This window comes from Coenobita brevimanus, chromosome 110, assembly GCF_032717465.1.
Source record: "Coenobita brevimanus isolate Jiangsu-jjx chromosome 110, ASM3271746v2, whole genome shotgun sequence".
NCBI lineage: Eukaryota > Metazoa > Arthropoda > Malacostraca > Decapoda > Coenobitidae > Coenobita > Coenobita brevimanus.
In genome coordinates, this window is record NC_137063.1 from 2,424,246 (window position 1) to 2,443,438 (window position 19,193).

At 41.2% G+C, this 19,193-nt stretch overlaps 2 protein-coding genes across 2 annotated transcripts; both read left to right on the forward strand.

The window, feature by feature from the left end:
- The first annotated feature begins 830 nt into the window (after nucleotides 1–830).
- Nucleotides 831–7,864, forward strand: LOC145417370 (cytochrome c oxidase assembly factor 5). The gene is made up of 4 exons (XM_080286044.1): nucleotides 831–922; nucleotides 3,656–3,779; nucleotides 5,817–5,918; nucleotides 7,701–7,864. Exons 2-4 carry the CDS (start codon nucleotides 3,675–3,677, stop codon nucleotides 7,740–7,742), a joined length of 249 nt encoding a protein of 82 aa, XP_080142170.1. The 5' UTR covers nucleotides 831–922; nucleotides 3,656–3,674; the 3' UTR covers nucleotides 7,743–7,864.
- A 267-nt stretch (nucleotides 7,865–8,131) lies between these two features.
- eEFSec (eukaryotic translation elongation factor, selenocysteine-specific) lies at nucleotides 8,132–10,253 on the forward strand. Its single transcript, XM_080286067.1, is given in 6 exon segments — nucleotides 8,132–8,192; nucleotides 9,433–9,571; nucleotides 9,573–9,745; nucleotides 9,748–9,973; nucleotides 9,975–10,042; nucleotides 10,045–10,253. Coding segments are annotated over 6 exon segments (876 nt in total).
- Nucleotides 10,254–19,193: the final 8,940 nt, after the last annotated feature.

Below are 19,193 nucleotides of genomic sequence, written 5' to 3' on the forward strand. Positions count from 1 at the left end.
ACCATGCCTACTCACGTTCATCACACCTCTGCTCTTGTCATTACTATAATAGGTTACTCCTCAGTTATCAACACCTATCTGCCTCATATTTAATTTTCACTTGTTATCATTGATCCCATACGTCTTCCCATGTTTGTTACGTTCATTCCACCATTTTCACACCACTTTCCAGAATAGTTAATTACTTTCTCTTCCAGCCTTTAAATACCCATTTCTTTCTTTTATTAACCCTGTACAGTACACACATTTTCTTCTCAGTGCTCTCTTTTCATCCTGCACTTTCAGGGGTTTTCACTTCTGAATTAACTTTGTGGTAGTCAGCATTTGATTGTAAATATATACAGTGCCTGATAGTGTTAAGAATGTTCATTACGCCCATAAACAAGGTGATAAGTACAAGACTGTTATGTTAACTAGTAAAAAAGGTTCAAATGCAACTATAGTAAGACCGACATGTTAGATGTGCTCGTTAAATGTATATTATTTTCAAGTGAAACTGATCTGCCAGTGTTACTTAGGTGAATCATTTACAGGTATATTAAGATGTCACTGTGAGACACTAGATAACAAATAATTTGAGGGGAATTCAATACAAATTTGTATGGTGTAATTGTTACCCCTAAAATTTCGTTTTCTGTGACATTGTTACCAATTATGTAAGCTGATTGGTGTTAGATAAAGTCATGAAATTTTTATACAACACTTTATATGTTTGTGGATTATGGCCTACACTTTTTCAGTGCATGACAGGAATGAAGACAAATGCTGAAAGACAAGTTAGTCGATTATATTTTCGCATAAAATTTTCTGTGGGAAATGGCAACACTGACTGACAATAACAAACCCAGCTGTGAAGAAGTGTGGCTGATTGCTGAATAATCTATAAATTAAAGGACAGCAACTCAAGATTTTCACCAGCAAGGTATGACGACCACTCTGTAGGGATATTGGTGCTTTTAGCTAGTACTCTTGCCGTTTGGGTTCCCCTGTCACATACCGAGAGCTGGTTAAGGCAAACGTAGAACACCGCCGATTAAAGTTGATGGCTTTACTGGCCCAACTGGACCTAGAAAAAGCAGGTTAAGGTTAGAACACTTCATCATGTGAAATTTTTGACTCGTCTGGCCCACGTGGACGTCTAATAAGAGCACTGCCATTTAATGCTGACTCCGGCTGAATGACCACTTTTGATGTGCCTACCTTCCTGTGCACTGGCTCCATGGCTTAGCACCTTTGCCATTATCAAGTTGTCCATTTTGACTGTGCCTTCCAGAGGAGTTTGGGTCATCTGTCCAGGATGTTACAAGGCTGGCAATCTACTGGCCAACACCTTGTACCATCCACCAGGTACAGGTTGATGGCCTGCTCCTTTTTCAATATTTGGTGCTGGATCAGTCATGTTTTGCTACCTCCTTCTCAAACCATATTTTGTTAATCCTTACTTCATGTAGTGTTCTTGCAGCTTTGAACAATCACATCGCTCCACATGTGTGTGTGTGTGTGTGTGTGTGTGTGTGTGTGTGTTTATTTGAAATTTGACACTTAGGCTATATGGATCTTTCTCTGTTCTGTGTTGCAGATGCATTGTTTAGTATATATACTAGTAAATAAGGAGAGGAGAGGAGGATTTTTCAGCTTACAGAGCCAGCAGCCAAGTCATGTACATCAGAAGTAGGGCAGGTTAGGTCTTTTTTTTTTTTTTTTTTTTTTTTTTTTTTAACCCAACTGACAGCAAAATTTAATATACTCACCACATGATTTATTAAAGTTTTGTCATTTATGCAAGTTTAATCAGTTTCTCTTCTAGCCTGTAAACCTCTGTTGCAAAGATATTTTTAAGTAGCTGCCGGTAAGTTATGGTACTGCACTTGGAAAATAAGGATGGAGGGAGGATCTTCAGCTCCTGCATGTCTGTTATTGAATTTACTTTAAAAGAAGCTAACCTAATCTAAGTCAGTCTTCCGTAACCTTACCAAACCAGATTTTATTATAGATGTAACAACAAATTGAGCTAGGACACTGACAGTACCCCCTGCCCTCACGTCTTATTCACTAAGTAGGGTATTAATAAAGACATTGTACGGGTGTTTATAGCAGGGGAATTGCTGATAATTGTTGAAGTAAGTGATGAGCATAATAATTTGTCTCTAGAACTGGTAGTTGAATGTAATTATGATATTGGTTTGATTAGGTTTGAAGCAGATCCAGGAGCTCAGTATTTTGAAATTAAGTTTGCTCATTTTGAGATATAGGCCACCCCAAACGGGATTGAGGCGTCTGGCAATAGATAGATAGATAGATAGGTGATAGCAGATGGATTGAAGAGTTGGATTACCTCCCCCCATCATATATAGCTACTAAGTACTAAGTTAAGCATTGTGCAGTGTAAAACTCATAACAAAAATTCTCCTGATCTATCTATCTATCTATTGCCAGATGCCATAATCCCGTAAGGGGTGGCCATTTGACTCGGAGTTATTTGTTTTACAGGGAGGGGCACTAACCCTCCACCAACCCGCTTGTTGACACGTAGGGAGCACGTATGGTTTGGTTATATGGTTACCACCCAGCGTTGTAAATGGTTTCTTGGCTTACAGGAAACCATTTGGCTTGTCACTCAATGTAAAGCCACCTGTAAAGGAAAGAAAAGCAATAAGAAGTGACAGGAAAGATGGGAGAAATAGGAAGAGAGGAGGGCAGGCACAGAAAAAGAATGATAAAGGCTAAGGAAGAAGTAGGCAGCACTACATCAAGTGAGTGGATGATGGTCACCACCACCTACCACTAAATACAAACATTAAATGGGGGAAAATGGTAAAGTTTGGACTATTGAGCTTTACAACCAGTAGGAGGTGAAACACTAAGTAGCCACCATCTCTGCACAATCTTTTGAGCACTGTATTCTATGGCCATCACTTCCATCCCCACAATCACTACTACAAATTGATTATTAGCACTTAATCAGGAGCTGGAGACTGAGGATCATTAGCCTATTCCAGAATGTCAAATACAACTATTTGTCAGCTGACCAGTAGTAGTAGTAGTAGATTAACCCTGGTCCATCTGGCCAAGCAGATTCATCAACTGCAGGCAAGCAACCACCCTTGCAGGGCTGCCCTATTGCAGGGAACTGGTGTTCCTTTCAGTTAACAGTGCCTCACTGGAAAAGTGTGGAGATTTGGTTCCTGGATGGACGCTGCATTTGTGGTGTTCCATCCAGTTAGCAGGAGCACCATGTTAGGTTCTACATCACGCCATTATCTAGTTATATGGTAACCACCCAGTGCTGTAAGTGGTTTCCTGAGTCATGTTTGTCACTCAGTGTAGAGCTAGCTACCTGAAGTGGAAAGAATTGTACCGCAATAAAAAGAGATATGGTAGGAAGGAAAGGGAAACAGGAAGAGAGGATGTCACACAAAGAGATATGATGATAAAGGTGAAGGAAGAATAAGAGGGCAGTGAAAGAAATAGAATAATAAAGGTGAAGGTAGTAGTAGGCAGCACTGTATCAAGTGAGTAGATGATGGTCACCACCACATCGTAGGGAAAGCATATAGGCTACTGTACAGTACACTAATGTAAATGTAACTGCATGTAGCCAAGTTGAAGTACCATTATTAGTAGCCATGTATTGTACAGTGTACTGTAATTTCAGTTGCAGGCAGCAACCCAAGATGAAGTACTATGAAGAAGCAAAGGAGAGTGAGGACAAGCGACCATGTGCAGGTCTACGGGAGGATCTCAAAGCCTGCCTCCTTGCCACCGACTGTGTTAGGATAGTAAGCATAAAATTTCATTTTTGTACATTTTACAGTATAGTGTATGAAAGTTGTGTGAAAAAATAATTATAGAGAGTGTAAGAAGTAACCCAGAATATCTGGTGATGAGTAGTTTTAGGAATGGTAGAGGTTAGGTGGATCATACATTTGCAATAAGGTATACTCATATACTGGTAGTGTAGCAAACATGTAGAAAGGACTGTTATCAATAAGGTATTTATGGCAGTTATGGATCTGTAAGTGCTGGAAAGGGATTCCTTCACATGGTGGCATCATTATTGGCTGGGTTTGCTGCTTGATGTTACAAATGTCCCCCAAAAGGGGGATGGCAGCTTGCAGAAGGGCAACATCAGCCTACAGTCCTCAGGATTCATGTTTGAGATTAACTTGGGACCACAAAAATAACACCAACACAGGGTATGTGGCCAGAAGATATGTCCAGCTAAGGGAAGATGGATGATTCTGCCATGCTTAGCTGTTAGAGGTATTACCATGGGAATGGCATGGGTCCAAGACCCAGTAGCTGACCCTGCACAACACTCCCAGTTGGATACTCAACCACATTAATCAACAGTCAGTGTTCAGGCTGAGAATATGAACCATATCTTGTGTACTGTACATAGCTCATTCTCTTGGGGATTATGGTATGTCACTTCTGTTTTCTCCACACCTCACTGTGTGAAAGGACATTTTTCTGACCCTGGCAAGGCACTGTCTGTCACAGGAAGGTGGCAGCTTGCTTGTGGTCACTGAGTCTGCTCACCCATACAGACTAGGGTAGAGTAACAACGACAACATAGAAATCTGGGAGCTACATATAACAAATTGAATAGAGAAGGATTATGGAAGACTTCTGTGTATGTACAGTGTTGATGAAAAGCTGTTGAATACTATAGAGTTTTATGATTGTAATGAATAAGAGTAGGTGGATGTCTAAATGAGTAACTCAGTTTCAGCTTTTCAATGAAGCAAAGGTGTGTGATGTCTCCATGGCTATTTATTAACCCGTGGATTGCGCAGTTACCTTTTTTTTTTTTTTTTTTCCCTACTCCTTGGTGTGCTAAAAACGAAGGAATTTTTTTTTTCTAGTTTTTGTTTATTATAAACTTGAAGATAAACATCCAGGGCATCATCTGGTGAAAAGAAACAATCTCTCTCTCTCTCTCTCACCGTCTTTTCATAGGGCCATGCGTAAGTTTACGTAGGGGAGTAGTGGAAAAATTAATTTAAAAAAGAATTTGTTTTTGTTTATCCTAAACTTGAGGATAAACGTCCAGGGCATCATCTGGTGAAAAGAAAAAATATCTCTCTCTCCATCTTTGCTTAGCGCCTGCGTAAGTTTGTGTAGGGGTGGAGTAGTTAGCAGTGATGCACGGCTACCACAGCCCAAGCTGTGCCTCGCAATGCGACACTATCCAGCCTGAGCTGTGGCTCGCAATCCACGGGTTAATACAGGATATGAGGCCCTTAGAGGTGGGGAGGGAAAAAAAAAAGCACAATCCATAAGGTCGAAAATCTAATTTTCAGGATAGGTTATGGAACCCTGTATGAGGTCAGTGAGATCCTAGCTCATGATTTAGAGGCAGAGGGAGCCATGTGACGGAGATTTACTATGTCAAAAGCCACAGACAGATCCAGTAGAACCTAGGGAGAGAGGTCATCACACTACACCAGTTTACCAAGAAGTTTTGAATCATTGTTAATGCAGTTTTAGTTGGGTAGTTTTTCCAATATCCAGTTAAACAATGGGAAGAACTCTGTATCATTTTATTAGTGGTAGAAGGTGATGTGTTGCCCACTCCATAATCTTGGACAAGTTAGTCACAGAACAAAATTTAACATGCCGTCAACTTCAAGACAGGGCTGCATACATACATACATACTGGTACATATACAGTACCATAGTTATATAAATGAGATACTTGAGTTTCCCTGAGGTTGAAAAAACATATAGAGATTAAAAGGGCAATGGTGCATGTGCACACATAGATTGGAAGTGCTGTAATGCATGTACTATATAGTCGTGTTTTTTTACAGCATCGTAAAACACCACGAGAATGCCTGACATCGAATGATCCATCCGTACCCCAAGAATGTTTTTCTCTGCGCACCACATTCTTTGAATGCAAGAGATCTCTGGTATGTTATCATTGTAGTTAATGCAGTAATATACAATAGAATACATGTGTCCATTCCTTCATGAGTGGAATGTGCTCAGGAAAACCAATTACTGGAATAAAGTGTAAAATGAGGAGGTAAACTGAGATATACTTTTTTTTTTTTTTTTTTCACTGGAGGTCTGCCTTGAGAGTACAGTAATGTAATCATGTATACAGTACAGACATAATTATGAATAGGTATATTTAGCTTCGAATATTGGTTGGGTAAATAATAAGTAGCAGAGCAGTGGGACATCCTCTTAACACCCATTTCAGTCATACTTCCACTGTCATGAGCAAATGTTTGCTGAGTACCCTATCATAAGTATGTTCTGCCTTCAATACTTCTCATTCCTCCCTGAATCTCACACTCTTTTGTTGTGTTTTATATTGCTGTTATTTTATGTAGCCCCATCAATGCCCACAGACAGCAGGGAAGTGTGATTAGATAATAGTTCACAGAAAAACAAGGACTAAAGAATTCACAGACAGTCATTAAGTACTAAGAAATTATGAACTGGCAGTCACTCATTAAATGGTGAGCCATTATCAAGTGACAAATGGTGAAAAACATTGGTGATTGTTAAACTGAGCCATTGGTGCCTCAGCCAATCATTAAGCAAGAGGTGCATACTGTATTTGTTTATTGTGACTCTGAGGCTCATATAATTCACTCTTGGCTGAATAAGGCTACAGTGATACCCAAAGTTTTGCGTCCAATTGGTACCATGAGGTTAGCGTGAAACCTGGATATCGCAAACTGAAAAGTAGTAATTCAGTGGTAAAAAAATCTAATTGGTTCTAGAGCCCCTCCCAAAGTCACTTTCTCATTTTTGATATATAATTCTCATAAACAGGACACCAGAATAACTGACAGCCATGTGAATGTGATAAAAACGCTGTGAAACATCAAATAAATGGGTCACCAGCCTGAAAAATTTTCGTCTTATCCTCTACCGAATACTTTTTCCTCTTCACACCGACTTGATACTCATGGCGTTCTTTTCCCTTCTTGCCTCCATCCTTTGAACTTCCCGGTATTTCACCATCACCACTATTATCTGGCCCTCCAGTGAATGAAGAGGAAGCCATAATATAGTACAGGTAGACCATACCAGAACAATAGCTGAACGAAGGGAAAGGCAAAAAAAGTGACCACATTTGCATTCACTACCTGAGCACCGCACAAACATTCTCACAGCTGGCGGGAACTGTGAAAAACAACATGGTGGACAACAGCTGACGATCACCTTGCCCACTGGCGCCCCATATATTGACACAAAAGGTGAATTTTTGATCATGAGACTTAAGTTCTTGGAAATTTTGGGCTTCTCTGCGAGAGGTAAATTCACGAACCCAAATCACGTGAAACATAAAGGCTCACGGTACTTAGATTTAGCTGCAATAGAACATTAGCTGTAACCGATCATGAGAGGGTTAACAAATTTCCTGTGTATGCATTTCTTTTGGAACACTTACCTACCGGTTTCCAAGTAATTTTCTGTGGAACACCCATCATCTCTCCACTTAGTTGACCCCCTTGTGTCCAAGAATGTCTTAAAAGCTCACACCAGATTTTTTTTTTTTTTTTTGAATGAAAGAATGAACTAAGGCTATATCTAATGCTCAGAAATTCTCTCCTACGCTGAGTAAAGTTGTCGGGAAATGTAAAGAATTAAAATCATCATAGTGAATGGACTCTAGCTTATGATGCTAAGTTTATTTGAAGACTCATTATAGCAGTCATCAATTTCTTCCACAGCTGGACAACAGGCAAAGATTTCGAGGAAGGAAAGGCTACTGAGATGTGCACTGCTGTCACCAGTGATGTGCTTTATTATATGTATATTGGTATTTAAAATACCTGTTAGTGTAATATTTTAAGTTCTTCACCATGTAGTTAGTAAATATATTACATGATTGTGAGTTGAATTTTCATTGCATTTCCATTGTTGAATAATTGTTACAGGTATATTTTCAAGTTAGGTAATATACAGTGTTTTGTACTGATTGTGACTTCATGAAAATTACTTAATAACTAGATTTTCATAACATGTGGAAAAGGCAGAGGTTACATTATCCCTTTGTTGGACAGGAGTTTCCCCTGGCTTGTATTGTATCCTACAGTCATATACACTGGTAGCAAGAATAAACTGTCCAAATGATGCCTTGACCTACATTGGGATAATTATGATGACTTACACATCCTACAAAGGATCCTACAAAGGGCAAGAGACAATGGTTTTCATTCTCAGTAGGTACCATATAGAATAAAATGTGAAAAGTGTTGTCATTAATATACACAGTTTCTGATCACTTGAGACCAGATTTCTATAAAGTAAGAGGTACACTTTGCATTACTTTTCCCTTTTGCTCTGAGGAGTACTCAAGCTGAAGCTACAGTATACAAATGTTGATTGACTATTTACTTCGCAGTAATTCTTCATCTGACATTGTGAAAGTTTTTTCACAAAGCACTGCGAGATTATGTTACGCAGTGAAAAATCATCTTGAATATAAATACTTTTTCATTTTGTGCTTACTCATTTTGGAGGTACCCTTAGGAAGACGTGTCAAGCTACTTATGACACCACTGGTACTAGATATGGTGATGGGGAGGAATCATCCCTGGCAAAAAGAGCTGAGTGGTGGGTGTATTGCTTCACATTTTCCAGTAATGCTTTACCAGACATGACCTTCCTCCTGAGGTACTTGATGTTTCATCTGCTCTTGAAAAATGAGTATATGAGTGCCAGTGGACATTCCCACACCTACCATCCATGGTAGGCCCTGGAATCCAGAGTCACCATTCTCCCATCTCAGTTTTACTGCTATTATGCGTTTTTCCTCTGCTCTGCTCAGTTATTATTCTGACTGATGTTTGTCACAAACATCAGAGGTCTTTTATTTCAGTGTGGCTACCTAGTACAGGTATACCCTGGTTTAATGATGCAATTGGTTAAGTAAAAACCCATCGTTAGGTGGGGTATCGTATCTCAGGGTAGATTTAACGTGTAAAGTACAGTACTGTATAGGGAAACATTTTTGACCCTTGGGTTTCCCCCCAACCAAGTCCTAAATTCACCCAAATGAGTCCAAAAACTAATTTAAAACCAATCTCAGTGGCTTAACAGCTGTAAAAGCAGCTAACCTAAGCCTAACACCTGTAAATAACTACTAAAACCAACAAATAAATTTGAAAATCGTCGAATATACGTCTGGGAAAACTCAAGCATAGTAAACTGTACCCTAAGATGACAGTGTTCACCCCACGTATGGGTAAAATACATTAAGTCTAAAAACAGTTTATAATCAACCTAAACACATAATTTTAGTATAAAATATAATCAAAATTGGTAAAAAAAAACAAAAAAAAAAACCATCATTAAACTGCGGATTGGCCATCATTAGGTGCGGTGTGGTGGTATTTCTACCGCCATTGTTAAGCCGGGGTATTTCATCTAGGGGTATCGTATATCGAGGTACACCTGTAGTCACAGCTCTTCAGGATACAGAATTTTTAACGGCTAAAATTATCATGATGGTAGTGAAGCTGGGATGTCTAGATGCCACTAAAGTTGAACCAGTTGAAGTTCAGTTTTTAATAACGGCATTGAAGGACTTTGCTTATATGGCAGAGAGAGACGTCAAGGTCATTCTTACTTGCTGTTGACCATTGCTGTTGTATCAAGGGCCAGGAGCTGCTTGTGACGGGCACAGAACTCCAGGGAACAGCTGCAATCAGTGACGTGGAAGTACCTAGTCTGAAAAAGGTGGAGTCTCTGGAGAAGTACCAACAGCCAGTAGAATGGCCTCACAAGGGGACAGAGTTGGTATCAGTATCATACAGTTTGATCCAGAGGAACTGGAGCGAGGCATAGTTGGAACCCAGGGCACTGTGAAGGCTTCATATGGTGTTCTAATGGAAGTGTTGAAGATATCTAACCATAAATTACTTATAGAGACAATGACAAGGTTCCATATCATACTAGGCTATGAGACAGAGATGGCCAGAGTCACCGTCTTTGACACAGAAAAAGCTGAGCACCAAAGGAAATTTTGACGATGACCGTACTTATTTATAGCAAGAAGAGTTGATTGATATAATGTTGATAGTGATGCCATCTATAATCCAGCACACCACTATGCACTTTAGGAATTTGAAAAGGCCATACAAATTCCCCCCAATACATCCCTCATTGGCTCAAAACTCGGCATGGATATGAACGCCTAAATGTGTCGCTTGGCATTTATAGGAACATTGGATGAAATCATTGTGGATAAAGTTAGGGTTTACTTGTTGGTTCTTGTGTGAAGTGATCCAGGTAGTGAAAGATGGCCCAGCTGTCCTGCAGTAGTGCTGTACTGAGTGTAAATCATTGTTGTATTTTCCTGTCGCATCACTGTATTTCATCACCTATGTCTTGCACTAGCGACCATCAAAGAAAACATATAATCTCATCTTCATTGTTGATATTCTCCTCAGTTCCTGCAGCTCTGGCAGCCTTATGATAATTTATGGTTTGGCTTTTGTCCTGCTTTGCCACAGTTTCATATGACTCAAGTGTGGCAGTGGCTTGACAGCAGTTGGTCTGTCACCAACCCGTTAGTGGATTGCTGTTAATGCCAGAGGTTTATTATTGGTGCTGCTCCTGCCAGAGGTTGACTGATTCTGTGACTCCTCTTCCCTCACATCATCATCATCATCATCATTATCAGTGACATTATCTGGCAAGTAATTGGTCTCCTCTTACTCCATACTTTCAGCAGTATGATTACTTTCAGGTTTCCTTTGCTCTTGATACCTTCTCTCATTTGTTCTGCATCTCATTCCTCTTCTCTGCCTTTTCAATCCTGTTGGTTTCTTTCTTACCCACACTGGAGATTTGGTGGCCGCTGAAGGCACCAACCTTTGTCCTTTGTACCAGTATGAATCCAAGTTCTATCATGGGCAGCTCTTAGTGTGGAGAACAGTGACATGTGAGCACAAGTAGCTCCCAGTACAAGAGGGACACTTTGTGATATCAAGCAGCCTGTGAAATAACACCATGGTATTGTCCTTCGTCTTCTGCCCAACCCAGTCTGCATCTTACACCATTAGCATCATTCTAGACCTTGACCAGCTTATGCTGCTGCTGCTTATCACTCAAGAATGACTTTCCCCACCATCTTTGAGCTAACCTTGAGCCACTGTGTTTTTATGAGGCAAAAGATCATTCACCAGCTCCCTCATCCTGTAGTTTCTTTGTCTTCCTTCCTGAACACCTTTGCGGTTTCAAACCTGCTCTGATTGCATCTCTCACTGATGGTAATTCACGTGGGTGTGGATGTGATAGGAAGCATTAGGAGAAATACATTGAGGTGGTATGGCCACGTCGAGAGGATGGAGGGTGAAAGATTAACGAGGAGAGTGTATGTGTGTGAGGTGGGGGGGGGAGAGGGAGACCAAAGATGAGATGGAGGGATGAAGTAGAGAGGTATATGAAAGAGGTAGGGGGAGGGCAACTTGCATGCGTCCGCCTTAGTCATCTAACAGCGGCTCTCCACACTGCTCGATCTTTGGCAGCCTCCCTCTTCAGTCCATTATCCCTGAGGTCACAATTTATGACCTCTAAGGAAAAAATGGAATCGTGTTTTCCCAATAAATTGAATATCGAATTTAAATAAAGCACATCAAAATGAATCTGAAAAAACTTAAGTCAAGATAAGACCGCAAGTCTATCTGAATCTTGCCCTCACTGCTAGAAATTGTGTTTATATTTAGGATTGTTAACAATAGGGGAATTTGGGGTACAAAAATGCGATCTTGGTAGTGGTGGTGGTGGTGGTAATGGTGGATGGTTGTGGTTGTGATGGTAGGTTGTGGTAGTGGTTGTGTTGGTGGTGGTAATGGTGGATGGTTGTGGTTGTGATGGTAGGTTGTGGTAGTGGTTGTGTTGGTGGTGGTAATGGTGGACGGTTGTGGTTGTGATGGTAGGTTGTGGTAGTGGTTGTGTTGGTGGTGGTAATGGTGGATGGTTGTGGTTGTGATGGTAGGTTGTGGTGGTGGTGGTAATGGTGGATGGTTGTGGTTGTGATGGTAGGTTGTGGTAGAGGTTGTGTTGGTGGTGGTAATGGTGGATGGTTGTGGTTGTGATGGTAGGTTGTGGTAGTGGTTGTGTTGGTGGTGGTAATGGTGGATGGTTGTGGTTGTGATGGTAGGTTGTGTTAGTGGTTGTGTTGGTGGTGGTAATGGTGGATGGTTGTAGTTGTGATGGTAGGTTGTGGTAGTGGTTGTGTTGGTGGTGGTAATGGTGGATGGTTGTGGTGGTGATGATGGTAGATGGTTGTGGTGGCGGTGGTGCTGGTGGTAATGGTGGATCGTTGTGATGGGGATAATGTTGGTAGTTGGTCTTGGTAGTGGTAGTTGTGGTGGTGGTAATGGTGGTAGTAATGGTCGTACTTGGTGGTGGTGGTGGTGGTGGTAATGGTGGTAGTTGGTTGTGGTGGTGGTAATGGTGGTAGTTGGTCACGGTGATGGTAATGGTGGTAGTAGGTTGTGGTGGTGGTAATGGTGGTAGTAGGTTGTGGTGGTGGTAATGGTGGTAGTAGGTTGTGGTGGTGGTAATGGTGGTAGTAGGTTGTGGTGGTGGTAATGGTGGTAGTTGGTTGTGGTGGTGGTAATGGTGGTAGTTGGTTGTGGTGGTGGTAATGGTGGTAGTTGGTTGTGGTGGTGGTAATGGTGGTAGTTGGTTGTGGTGGTGGTAATGGTGGTAGTTGGTTGTGGTGCTGGTAATGGTGGTAGTTGGTGGTGGTGGTGGCAATGATAGTAGTTGGTCATGGTGGTGGTAATGGTGGTAGTTGGTTGCGATGGTGGTAGTTAGTTGCGGTGGTGGTAATGGTGGTAGTTGGTGGTGGTGGTAATGGTGGTAGTTGGTGGTGGTGGTAATGGTGGTAGTTGGTGATGGTGGTGGTGGTGGTTAGTTGTAATAAATGCGATGGTGATAATCCTGGTGCAGATTATACAACCATTAATATTGGTGTAATCATCATCATCCTATACTGTAGATAATGTGTGTGTGTGATTGTGTGTGTGTGTGTGTGTTCTTAAAATATCGAATGTTCCAAAAAGCCAGAGAGATTGGGCGAACGAAAGGGGGTGGAGGGGTGGGAGGAAAGGAGGAAAGGGGGGATGGAGGAAACGCTTTTCTGGAAGGAAGAAGGATGACAAGAGGTAGATCGACAAGGAAGGAAAGGACAGGAGGAAATGGAAGAAAGGAAATAGAGGGGTGGAGGAAATAAGAGGTGTGAAGGGAGGGAGGTGGTGGAGGGGAGGGAGAACTAGTGGGGGGAGGGAGCGAGCCGAAAGAAGAATGCGGAGGGGGAGGCCGGGAGGGGGAATTTGGGCTTGGTCAGTCTGGCTTGAACTGTGGGCGGAGAAGGATGTGTGAATCTGGTAAGCTCTTTTTCCGTTTTCTCGCCATTTATTGCTTTTATGATATTTTTAATTTGGATTTTAAACGCTCCTGAGTATTTCTAAAGCTTACTCAGATAATTGAAGGTGTGTGGAGTTTCGGGTTGTATGTAAGTTTTGAGTGTGTGTGGAATTTGGTTTCAGTTTATGGATATTTTGTGGCTGATGTAACTGACGGATGTTTTAGTGCGATGGCTTATAAGGATTTTCTGTTTTAGGGGAGTGAGTTGGAGGGGACGGCAGCCTGATAACGAAGAAAAGAATGACACAGAGGCTATGGAATTTGTGGTCACCCTCTCCGACATTAAGGCATTTAGCTGTCGAGTGCAACCACAGCTACCACCACCACAACCATCACTTTGGAGGGGACATTCTGGATAGTAATCTGGTATGCCAAAGCCTTTTCAGATTATAATAATAATATTATTAATTATTAGTATTATATTTTTGCCTGCTACTTCCACATGGCATTTGTGGAGGGGTTAGGTATATTAAATTTCACAGCAAAATTCTAAATGTTTGACACATCCCTAGCGGCCCCTTTCAGTTACTTTATGGCCAAGTGTAATCAGATTGGAAAGACAGTTTTGACTATAGTAACCAAGGAGACTCATGACCAAGGCTCTTCGTAAATATCCCGAGCACCTTTTCACAGGGCGCCCCCAGGCGGACACGCACGTGCGTCCACTTTATGGCCCTCAGGCAAGAAAGGGACCCGAGGGGCCCTGTTAGGGAATATAACCAAATATATTACCTAAACATTTACTCAATCATTAAAAGAATTTGCTAACTTTATCGTTATGTAAGTAATGTAATAGTTTCATAGAAAATTAAATAGTTACCCTCGTCCTTACGTTCGGGATGGTTTTCTTTAGTTACCATAATCTTGTTTTATACAAAGTCGAATGCTCTATTTCGGTATCTCGCTGGTATTTAGGATAATTGGTCACCCAAATGATTATTTGATGAAACAATGGTTTTATTACTGGTTTATTTCCTATGAGACTCAGACAATCGATTATTTTAATATGCCTTTCGAATGCTAGAGAACGTTCATTGTTTATGATCGGAGAAGCGGAGAAGGGGATAATTTAGTACGTTTTATAACATGTTATTATCTTAGGAATTTGTTTTTGCATTTTTTATGCCTGCAGCTTCCATAAGAATCAGTAGTTACATTTCTAGGTATTAAGGAATTGCAGCAGCCGTCAATTCAACTAATTCATTTGGCTAAGGGATACCGATAGCTTAAAAACCTAAGCCTGGATGGATAGCCTGTTACTAAAGGTAGGGAAACAAAACCATAGTGAAACACCACAGTAAAAGAAGATACGATTATTCTGTGAACATTAGGGATAACTGCCATATCGGATTTTCGGTGCTACACCCTACAGGCTCCACACTTAGGCCTCTTATGACCTAGACTGCCTAAGCCTATATGTGTTCTTGACATTAGAAAAAATGGTATTTTTGAATGACTACACCTGTATGTTTTACATATAGATAGAGATTTGTCAATTTGCTTCTTATAGCCTATAGTTCATTATTCATTGTTAAGGTAAATATACTGTCCTATTCGTCAGAATTTTCAAATGATTCATTTTTCTGACCAACAATCCTTCCGACTCCCACATAATTTTTAATGTAAATATTCCTACTTCCTCTAGTATTGACCTTGTAGGTGACACTAAATGCTACCCTAAGCTGGACGCCATATGTTAGATCCATTGCCAAAGAAGCCTAAAAAAAACTGGGACTATCCTAGACAGAGTCCGAGAATTTTTCACTGACGAGCAGTTGGCCATAATTATAAAAGTCATCTGCGTTCTCATATGGCAGATTGAGTACTGTTCACCTCTGGAATGCTCGCCACCCCCCAGTCCTGAAAACTGGGTCCCCTTGCAACATGTGCATCCACCACAAATACTTCTGTGGGCACCGCTGCTTCCAGATAGTTGTTGGCCAGGTGTAGCTAGATGGGAAAGGTAATTTTTACTAGTAACCATGGCGATTCAAGGCCAAAGCTCTTCATACAGATCCCTAGCCCCTTTTCAATTGCTTTATGACCAAGTGTAGTCAGATTGGAGGGGGTAATTTTGTCTAGTAACCAAGTTGACTCATTCCATAACTAAGGCACAGATTCTATGCAAAAGCCTTGAAAAGATCCCTATCCCCTTTTCCGTTACTTGATGGCCAAGTGTAGTAAGATTGGAGGGGTGATTTTGGCTGGTAACCAAGGAGACTCAATACTTACTCATGACCAAGGCTCTTCATAGAGATCCGTAGCCCATTTTCAGTTAGTTTATGGTCAAGTATAGTCACACTGGGAGGGTAATTTTGACTAGTAACCAAGGAGACTTATTCCTTACTTAGACTTATTAGATTCATGCAATAACTTCAAGATCCCCAGACTCTTTTATGTTCATGACCAAGTGTAGTTAGATTGAGAGGGTAATTTTGACTAGTAACCAAAGAGACATTTCTTACTCATGACCAAGGCACTTCATAAAGATCCCAAACTTCTTTTAAGTTAGTTTATGGCCAAATGTAGTCATATTGGGAGGGCAGTTTTGATTAGTAACCAAGGAGACTCATTCCTTAACTATTTTGACTATTGGACAATAACTTGATCAAGATTTTCATTCTTTTGTAAATTTCCACATAGCTCTGTGGCAGAAAGACAATGGTACGGCTCTCATCCCATAGCACTTCTTCGTGACTAGCCTCACATTCTAGTATTAATCTAGTACCATATTACAGCTTAGCATTCAAGAAGGAGATGGCAATTACAGCCCAGTTAGAGTAAGAGCAGTCAAGTAACCAAGGAGACTCAATCCTAGCTCATAACTACAGCTCGTCAAATGCAGCCTCATCCTACTTTTTGTGGAAGTGGCTGATTGTCAGAAAACAATGCAATATTTGATCTAAAAGCAACTCCCTATTTTGAATACTTAGCGTTAACAAAAAGTAGATAGCTACCAGTGTGATGCTATGCTCCTCTTTCTTGGTTTAAAATAATTCCTCTTTAATTTTGAGTTTTAACATTAGATGAACACTAGAATGTTGTTAGTCATGAAGTGCTGTGGAAAGGATAACTGGGTGTAGCATTACCTTGTTCTGCCACTGAACTGTGTGAAATGGACTGCATAAGGCAAAATCTAGGGCAAGTAGAAGGTAGAAGTAGTAGTGTTATGTATAATTGTCTGCTCTAAATAATTTGTACTCTATTCCTACAATCATTACAGTGATGTTCGTATGGTGGCCCCGGGTTCGCGTGGATGTGTGTATCAAGGTAGCCTGGTTCCGGAGAGATGGCAGCCTGACTGTGGTTCGAGAGGTGGGATGGGAGACTCCCTGGAGAACCCAGTAGCAGAGGGGCATTGACTGGTAGGGGGAGAGTAGTAGATGTCTGTTCAGATAAGTATAGTACTGTGTGTTCATGTCCATCTCCTGCCTGTCTCGCTTTCTTTTTTTCTCTCCTGTTTGTCTCATGTCTGTTTTTCCTGTGTGTGTTTCATGCCTTTCTCCTATATTTCTTGTCTGTTTCTGTCTCCTGTCTTGTTTCTCTGTCTCCTGTCTTGTTTCTCTGTCTCATGTCTGTGTGTGTGTGTCTCCTGTCTGTTAGTGTAATCAAATACTTATGGACTGTTGAATTGACCAAGGACACTCATTCCTACATTATAATCAAGGATGAGATGGAGGGATGGAATGGAGAGAGATGGGAAAGGGGGTGTGTGGTTGGAGGGATGGAATGGAGAGATGAGACAGGGGGTGCGTGAGTTGGAGGGATGGAGTGGAGAGAGAGAGAGAGATGATAGAGGGTGTGTGTGAGTTGGAGTGAGGACAGCCAAATGACAGGACAGGGCAATGTGGAGCCAATTTGTGGCCTCCCCCACTGAGATTAAGGTGTTAAAGATTGATAGCTAGATTACTGAATTTGAAGCAGGCACACAGTATTGATGAGGGAGTGTTAGTTTGGTCCAGTGAAAACAGGCTTATAGTAACCCGGGAGACTCATTCCTACCTCTGTTACTAAAGTTAACGAAAATTTGGGTTGTCACTTAAGTACTAAACTTGAGGGAGTGGGCCAGTTCCTTAGGTGAAGATTAGAATATAGTACAGCTGAGCTTTAAGAATTGTTTAGTGGCAAGATCATTTTCCTCACAGTTAAGAAATTGAAATGAGATGGAGATAGTTTTTTAGCGTTAAATTAGTATAGATTTTTTTTCATTTTATAGTTTAATATACCCTAATGCAAGAATGACATTATCTTGCCTTAGCACCGCCACAGCACTTTTTTGAATAGCATTATTGTTAATCTCATAATTTAGATACTGGTGTTAGAGCAAGTTAGCAGAATATACATTAGTCTGTGCAAGAAATATTGGAACAGTTGCTTGAAACATGGAGACCTATGTTATGCAGTGTGGGTGAGAACAGAGGTAAAGTATGATATCTATGCAGGTATTGCCATAGGAATTTAATGTGGTCCGTTTCACTGGGCATGTGGAGAGGTGGAGGATGACAGCTGGGTACAGAGGGTGAGAGGTGTGAACACTGAGGGTCGAGTTGAGAGGAAGGGTGGATTGAGATGGTTTGAGAGGAAGGGTGGATTGAGATGGTTTGAGAGGAAGGATGGGACTTGAATGTATTGGTGTTGAGGAGGTTTGGGAATGTCGAGAAGATAGAGGATGATAGTGTGGTGCAAAGGGTGAGAGATGTGAACTTTGAGGGTAGAGTTGAGAGGAAGGGGTAGAATGAGATGGTTTGGGAATGTGGAGAAGATGGAGGATGGCTGTGAAGTGTTAACATTGAGGGTAGAGTTGATAGACAGATTTTTGACCTCCAATAAATCGGTGACCTCAAGGATGAGGGACTGAATAGAGAAGCTGCTAGAAAACAAGCAGCATGGAGAACTGCCATTAGGTGATCATGGCTGATGTATGCAAGCACTATGAAGTTTTTATAAATGAATGAATGATGGATTTTTTTTTTTTTTAGCCCTTAAGTGGGTAAAGAGTTGAGATAAGATTTTCAGTGCTGATTATGTCAGCTGTTGTCAGCTGATTATTTAGCAGTTTTCAAGCTTGGCTATAAGGGGGCATTTTAATCAAACAGTTTGTCTTGAGTTTCAAAGAGAAACTAAAAAATTGGCTGCAGTAGTTTTGCTGCAGGTCATTGAAGATGTCTCTTCTTGTTTAGGTAGGGAATTTATCTTCTTGTTTAGGTAGGGAATTTATCTTCTTGTTTAGGTAGGGAATTTATCTTCTTGTTTAGGTAGGGAATTTATCTTCTTGTTTAGGTAGGGAATTTATCTTCTTGTTTAGGTAGGGAATTTATCTTCTTGTTTAGGTAGGGAATTTAAACTTTAGATGATCCAGTTGGCAGGTGTTTGAATGTTAGGTGTGTTAGTGTGTGTTTAGATTAGGTTAATGTTTTTAGGTGCCTGGTGGCCTAGAGGGTTTAGGTGCCTGGTGGCCTAGAGGGTTTAGGTGCCTGGTGGCCTAGAGGGTTTAGGTGCCTGGTGGCCTAGAGGGTTTAGGTGCCTGGTGGCCTAGAGGGTTTAGGTGCCTGGTGACCTAGAGGGTTTAGGTGTCTGGTGACCTACAGGGTTTAGGTGCCTGGTGACCTACAGGGTTTGGGTGCCTGGTGGCCTACAGGGTTTGGATGCCTGGTGACCTACAGGGTTTAGGTGTCTGGTGACCTACAGGGTTTAGGTGCCTGGTGACCTACAGGGTTTGGGTGCCTGGTGACCTACAGGGTTTAGGTGCCTGGTGACCTACAGGGTTTAGGTGCCTGGTG